This window comes from Hemiscyllium ocellatum, chromosome 2, assembly GCF_020745735.1.
Source record: "Hemiscyllium ocellatum isolate sHemOce1 chromosome 2, sHemOce1.pat.X.cur, whole genome shotgun sequence".
Taxonomy (NCBI): Eukaryota; Metazoa; Chordata; class Chondrichthyes; order Orectolobiformes; family Hemiscylliidae; genus Hemiscyllium; species Hemiscyllium ocellatum.
The window spans coordinates 10775060-10783015 of record NC_083402.1 but is presented as its reverse complement, the minus strand read 5'-3'; the positions used below and the strand labels follow the sequence as shown (position 1 = coordinate 10783015).

General features: G+C 37.7%; 1 protein-coding gene across 1 annotated transcript in view; it reads right to left on the bottom strand.

Moving 5' to 3' along the window:
• Nucleotides 1–1337: 1337 nt before the first annotated feature.
• The window catches only part of cfap99 (cilia and flagella associated protein 99), a 104028-nt gene continuing 97409 nt past the window's right edge, over nucleotides 1338–7956 (bottom strand). The window contains exons 12-15 of the mRNA XM_060847287.1: nucleotides 7058–7209; nucleotides 4943–5154; nucleotides 3816–3993; nucleotides 1338–1460 (exon numbers count right to left, since the gene is read on the bottom strand). Of these exons, the coding sequence (XP_060703270.1) occupies nucleotides 1374–1460; nucleotides 3816–3993; nucleotides 4943–5154; nucleotides 7058–7209 (629 nt within the window). The 3' untranslated portion in view covers nucleotides 1338–1373. The remainder of the gene's footprint in view (nucleotides 1461–3815; nucleotides 3994–4942; nucleotides 5155–7057; nucleotides 7210–7956) is intronic.

Here is a 7956-nt window from a genome sequence, read left to right as displayed (position 1 = left end):
TCATCACTCATTGACAGGAAAATAGTTGTTGCTCAACATGTAAACAGTTCATTTGTATTCAGAAAAGAAATATTGCTTGTTTGTTTGATTTCAATTTGCTTTTGGTTTCTATAAATAAAAGTTTTGTTTGCTGTTGTTTGAAGGCTTCCTGTGACGTCTCACAGTGAATAATGATAAGATGCTGGTCTACTGTGGGCACTGGGGAAAAGGATGTGCCTGCGGATCATTAAGATGTGAGGCCTGGTACTTAAATGGCAATTGAGTTTTCAATGAACTTTTTGCATGTCCACGTATTTGTCAGCCATGCTATCTCTGTGCTCTGAGAAATGCTGTTTTGTGGCAACTGTACCTTGACAATGAATGGCAATTCTGGACTGCCAGGCTCGATTGGGTTCATGGCCAGGGTTCCAAGATTGTATTGCCATTAGGCATGCCAGTCTAATCTGGGATATCCTGGCAGTCGCAAGTTCTTCAGACTATGACAAATGGTAAAATCAGGCTAGCATTGGATGAGCTGGTCACCATAGAGGAAGATGAGGCAAGCTTGGGATGATCGAGCAGGAAAACTCATGAGGCCTCTTGCAATGAAGCCATCCATAAACCCCAACCCAACAAAATTGACACAGCCAAAATATCTTAAAATTTGACCAAATCCGCAGCAGTATACAAGTGAGGTCTTTTGCACAGTGCCTCTGAGCCGCAAACTACAGATTCAGTCCAGGACTTGATGGTCAAAGAAGGTGCATTGATAATGTGGCCAAACTGGTTAAGGATGAACCTGTAAATTCTTCTGCAATGCCATTGCCAGGCAGTAAAAGGCGAATCTCCTGGTTAACTCATCCGGAGTGGTGCTCCTCAAACTAGTCTCTGGTGACAAGCTAGTAGCCAGGAAAATCTAACAATGGAATCAAATGCCTTGTCTGTTTTATACCCCACTCGGGATGGAGAGAAAAGAATCTGCACAAAGCCTTGCTAAAGAGAAAGACAAAAATTGTGTTCACACCCATCTGATTCCATGCATTGCATCCCTTCAATCTGAAAGTGAAATGAAAATTGTTGGAAATACTCAGAAGGTGTCAGTATCTGTGGAGTTGGGGAGAAACAATGACTAAGGGATAAACACAGCGTTGGGAACGTGTTTCTGTGTATCAGAGTGCAGCAGACTTAACCTTTTTAAGCCTTTCATCAAAACGTTGTGTTTGTAAATTCTCTGGTGCATGTTAAAACAGTAAGAGATTCTTCATTGTAAAGTAAAATTAGATATTTATTGGGAAGATTATTTCATGAGCTCTAACATTACTGAAAGTGCAGGTTTCATTTGGAATGGTATTTGGGCAATGATGTACCACCCTACTCCACTGAGCAGCACTGTACTAGGACGCTTTCTGAAGTTTAAGCAACCGGACCTTGTTTTCACGACTGTCTTCCATGTTCTTCCACCAACGTACTTCCTTTGATTTCTAGGCAGAATTACACACAAACATTCTATTAGATTTATAAGATGTGATTTCTATCCCCTGACATACTTTTGTTGAATTCTTTGTCAAGACTGGGGGAGGTGTTAATCCTAGATTGGGATTCACTGTGGTCAGTGAAGAGTGGATGAAACGAAGATAAACAGAATATAGATGTTTGCAAAATTCATTAAGTAATCACTCCTGCATATTTTATAGACACTATAAAACAGTATGAAAGTAAAGTCACTAGGTGGTGCTGCTGGAGAGATTAAATGATACTATTTGCTTCCGAGTTGGAAAAGATGAGCATTCCCAGAAGAAAAACATATGAACTGCAGATAACTCAAAATGTCAACAGCAGCCAGTTATGTACACATCTATCACAGCAGTGTCAGGGTGTTCAAGCACCATCATGTCGTATCCAGCTGAGTAGCAGCATGGTTGTCTCCTACCCAGACCACTGTTTGTGACTTCCCAGCACTTTGATTTTTATGTCAGGTTTCCAGCATACACAGTGTTTTTCTTTTGGTTTAGTGGCATTTGTATCTCTGGTTTGGCAATTAGAAGGTACTTGCTTTGACTCTTTGCAGATTCATTAGATACGGACACTGGAATGCAGGGGAGAAAAGAGCAGGGGAAAAGAACACCTCAAATTAGAAGATCTGAAAAAAATCAACTGACAAAAATAGCAGTGGACAGCAACGATATTTACAGAACCAAAGGCACAATTAAATAATTATATTTTAGGGACACTTCTTCAGAAAGAGAAATAAATAATAAAAGAAAATATTGTTCACTGGGACTGAGGCTTGAAGAATGGCAAGTTATAAAGCCAGAAGAGCAGGGATCTGTGTGCTGACTCATGTTGTTGGCAAACAATCAAGTGAAACAAGTTCATGAGAAAACTGAAGGCAGGATATTGGAAATGTTATGTTATTTTGTATAAATCTTTTGAGGTGGCAACAAGATGAGAGTTGTAACACAAATGGAATCTTTGACTTAATTAACAGAGGAATGAAGATCAAAAGCAAGGAGGTTGCAGTTTATAAAACAATGAGTAGGCCTCCATAGCTGATGACTGTGTTCAATTCTGGGCACCACACTTTCGACAAGATTACAAAACCTTGCAGGGGATGCAGAAAATAATTACTATCAAGTTCTAGGGTTGATGGATAAAGTAATGTGGATAGACCGGAGAAGATGGGCTATTCTTCTTACAGAATGGAAGGTATTAAGATGATATTTGATTGATAGGTTCAAAAACATCATACTTTGATTGAAGTCATAAGGGGGATATGCTTCCAATATCAGATGAGTTTTTAACGACAGAACACAGATTTGAGTTGATAGGTAAGAGAACCAGAGATGACACAAGAATCTTTTTGTATCAACCTATTTGTGATCTGCAATGAACTGCCTTAAAGTGAAGTCAAGGCTCTTCGTGGATGTCAATTGAATGATCTTTGAAAGAGAATATTTTATTTTGTACAAATCTTAAATAATACTGAATCTAAAATCATTTTTAATTCCTTCTGTCAGAGTTAAACTGCTGGATTATTATTAAAATTAGACCTATTTTACTTTTATTCTGGGTGGGACTTAACACTTCAAGAACAATTTGGTAGACTTTGCCACAATACCATTACTTCTGACTTTTTAAATTCAAATAATTGATAATTACTAGAGAGAGTAAGGATACTGCAGCAAGTAACTTACCTTCTGACACCCCAAAGTCTATCTATAAGGCACAAATCAGGAGTGTGATGGAATACTCCCCACTTGCCTGGATGGGTGCAGCTCCAACAACACTGAAGAAGCTTGACACCACCCAGGACAAAGCAGCCCGCTTGATTAGCACCATATTTACAAACATTCAGTTTCTCCACCACCATCACTCAGTAGCAGCAGTGTGTACTATCTACAAGATGCACTTCAGAAATTCAAAGATCCTTAGACAGCACCTTTCAAACCCATGACTACTTCCATCTAGAAGGACAAGGACAGCAAGTACTTGGAAACACCACCACCTGCATGTTTCCCTCCAAGCCACTCACCACCCTGACTTGGAAATATACCACCATTCCTTTATAGTCGTTGGGTCAAAATCCTGCAATTCCCTCCCCACTGGCATTGCGGGTCGACCCACAGCAAGTGGACTGCAGCAATTCAAGAAGGCAGCTCACCACCACCTTCTCAAGAATTAAAGGGGATAGGCTATCAATGCTGGCCAGCCAGCAATGCCCAAATCCCACTAATGAATAAAAAAAATGATCCTGTCGGTTTCTAAAATAATTGTTGGAAGTTTCTGAAAGAAAACACTTTTTATTTACTAACAAAGCATTGTACAAGGTGCATTACCCTGTCTGCAAATGAGCTTCTCATAGATCTCTCTAGGTTTTTTTGAGTGTTTATTTTTTGTATTTTGTTCAGTTTATGATGCTCCCTTCTCTTTTCTTCGAGTTTCTTTTGGAGCTCAGCCAATTGCTGATTGTTTGCCACCTGTTTGGATGCCTTCAGCTTTCTCAATTCCTCTTCTCTACATTAAAAAGAAAAACATATTTCTTTGATTATTTTTCACAGCTTTGGATTGATAGAAACCTACTATTCTCTCAGTGAATGTAAATGCAATGAACACACTTTTTTCAGTTATATAAGAATCAAAATGTTGTTACTAATAATATTGGAAGTTACAAGTTTGAAATAACAGAAAATGCTGCAAATACATAGTTGGTTACACTTCACATATGGGGAGAGAAAGTGGGTGAAGGTTGAAGGTTGTTGACCTCTTGACAGATCATTGAATTGAAAAATTAAACTCTGTTTGTGACCCCAATGATGCTGTCTGTCCAACGGAGTATTTCAAGTGTTTTCTAGTCATTTTAAACAAAATCAGCAGCTAAATGCTGAGTGTAGGAGTATATATTATTGTTCATGCCCTTTCTAATGAATTCACGAGTGCAAGGAGACACTGGAATAGGGCTAAGCCAATAGGATGGGATAAAAACAAGGCAAAGAAAAATTAGGAATTTAAATAATATTGGTGATTTTTGAGAAGATTTGTAGCTCAGGTTGATGATAAGTATGTAAGTTAGCTCACTGAGCAGGGAAGTTTGTTTTCAGACATTTTGTCACCATGATGAGGTAACATAATCAGAGTCTCCGGTGAAGTGCTGGTGGTATGCCCCACCTTTCTATTTATAGGTCTTGGTTTTTTAAGGTGGATGATGTCATTTCCGGTTCTTTTTTTCAAGAGAAGGTAGATGGGCTCTCAGTCGATGTGCTTATTGATGAAGTTCTGGTTAAAGTGCCATGCCTCTATTTAAATAATATTATTTGCATTATCCATCGTGTGACAGTGTTGCATTGTATTTGGATATTTTTATCCCATAGAGAGAGAAAATAAATAATTTATCAATTTACAGTTACAATCTAAAAAACACATTCCGATCACTCATCTTTATTTGAGCACCATTTTGTTAACATACCTGTTCCTGATTACTGCTTTCTTGCTCAAAGCTTCTCTGTGCAGTGAGATCTGTCGTAATTTATCCAAAAGGAGCTGCTCTTTTGCTTGTTTCTCATTCAGGATCCGATCTCGTTTATTTTCCTCTGCCTTAATCTGTGCCTCCTTCAGCAGCCCCAAGCGTTCTCGTAACTCTACTATTGACATCTCGGTCAAAAGATTATGACCAGCTGGCTGAGATTCAATGACATGATTTCCAAATGAGATACGACTACATTACATGAATGAATAGATTTACTGAGGCAAATTCATAAAAGTTAAACACTAATAGTCTTTGAACAATAGATGAAATTAGAAAATAATGAAAATACTATCTAAGTTTACCTAAGGATAAACTTGTTTTGGCATTTGCACTAAAATTACTGGGAATATTCTTGTGCACATATAATTAAATAAAAAATTCATGTTCAACTTTGCTCCATTGACAGTAACATGAATCTTGTTAGAGTATTTACACAAGTTTTGTTCATTAATTTTAATGGAGTGAAAATCAGGTGAATTCTAAAACATGCTGTTGAGTCACTCCAACAAGGTACCTCACTCCTGACAGCAAAGTTGAAGTTACTCCCATTCCTTCCACAATAGTTAGCATGGTTCTGCATAAAGTCGATCCAAATATTTCACCAATTATTTTGTTTATTGATAGACTCAACTGAACCTTTCTGCACTCAATTCAACATAAAATTTTACTTTTTCTTCCACAATAAGAAGAAAAGCTGTTCAAGGACATGGAAGGTGGTGTTCACGCCCTAATAGTATTGAACTCGGTATTGAGTCCTGAGCACCTCCTTCCACTTTCTTTACTCATTCCCCATTCCCCACCCCAGGCTTTCTCATGACTTGGGTTGATTTCAGCACAGCCAATTCATTTTCACCATAATCAGCTTTTATTCTCCAGTGGCTTACTATCAACCATTCTTTTGTTTGCCAACTTTCTTTCTCTCTCTCGCTTCCTGGGCTCCATTTCTACCTATCCAATCACTCCTTTTCCCTTCCAATGTCCCTGTCATCAACATAAAAACATTTTTGGCTATCATCAGTTCTGGGTCACTGGACTTGAAATATTAACTCTTTTTCTGTCCCACAGATGCTGCCAGACCTGCTGAGTATCTCCAGTAATTTCTGTTCTTGTGTTTACCATTTATTTAAAAAAAATCAAATATTCGAATCATGAAGGAAATATAGTTTGCACAAAGAAATAAAACTATGACTTTCCTTCATGCCTTTTTGTCATTATACATTCTATTACCCAAATTACCATATAAGCCAGGACAGTTCTGTGATTATGCTAGGATTCTGATCCAGCAACAACTAAGTGTGTGAATAGGGGACCACAGTCTCACATGAAACTGTTTTGGACTGACTGTCTGAGACTTAGATGTTTGCCTGCAAAGGGAATTTGACTTGGTTTGTGTGATCCTATTTGCTAAAGCTCATGGGATCAAGAGGAGGGAGTGTGGACAAGTGGCTTATGGCCTAAGCAAATAGGTCCAACATATAATTGGTGAGACAGTTTCTGCAAGCAAGGCCTGATGGCATGCGAAAAAAAGGCCAAGGTTACCATGGGTTGAAAGCAAACTGGAATCGGACTAGATCTGTCTTACATATTGAACAGGTTTAAAATGAAAGAAGTTCAAGATATAGAGAAGTTGTAAAGCAATTTAATACAGTCTTTAATATAATGCAGGTATTTTGATAAAGCAATCAGTGATAGGATACTTCCTTTGTTACAGAAATCAGTAATGCAGGGCCATTCATTTAATAATTGTCACAGAGGACTTTTTATTTACACTAAATTGTTCAACCTTTGCCACAGAGAGATGTAAGTGGAGACCTCTTTATTTTGTGAAAGTGAAAGCTGGAGAAAATGAAAGAAAAATGGAGATAAGCCAAGCTACGGGAGAGGCAAGGGATCTGAAAGCTGTTGAGTGCTGTAAAAGTCTGATTCTAGGAGGGTTTATGTGATTAAAGAAAACAATATGTGCAGATAAATACAGAACTGTTTCTTTATTACATGTTAATTTTTTCTGTCACTAATCACAAGGTTGATCTTCAGCTTTTGACACTTAGGACTTACTTTGGCTAAATCTATAAGTTTGTGTTTAAATGTTGGCACCATTTGCATTGCTCGGATTTCTCGGATCAGTTCTGATTTTTTTCTAATTTCTTCATTAGCTTTCTCCAAGGCCTGTTGAAGCAGTTCTTCTGTTTCCTTATTCAGCTCCTTAGCTGAAAAAAAATCAGCAGACATGTTAAATATCAGTATTATTTTCTCATGATCGCAGGAGAAATTAGTAAGCACTGTAAGCTATCTTATCAGGTCTGTTAGTAAACAGAAACTATGTAATGTGCATTTTCAGAAAGGCAGTATACAAAGTAATTATGTTACATAATAGTGATTATTCAAGTGGTGAGTCATCACATTAGTACTTAGATTAAAGATGTAACAGTACACAATTTCATATTACGAACGTGCTGTCTGTTGCAGTAAGTTCTTAAAAAAAAATTCAGAAAGATATTTCTGAAATAAAAAACCCATATATTGGAAATTATGTTTAAGAAAGGTCTTCAGGATGGAGGTAATGTCTCTTACATTGGAACGTTTCAAGGCCTATTGAATTGTTTCTCCATATCAAATCACAAAAAGAGGATTTACACCTAGCTCTTGGCAACATAATAGGTCCTTCTGAGGTGTAAACCAGTATTTTCTAGCACAACAGATTTCAAAATGGAAATTGTTCAATTGATGACTTTGTGTTTGAGAAGCCAATTACTTCACCTAAAAAAAGCCTGAGTGTCGTCCCAAGCCCTGGACTGACCATGCTCACAGTTGTGAAGATTATTCACCAATTTGGAAGTTTTTATAAGTTGAAACTGTTAAATTGACTTTCCAGCATCTTATGGCGCAGAACTCCAAGAAGTTTCTTAGGAACACTCCCTCAAAGGGGAGTTTTGACTAAGGGATGACAAAGGAAA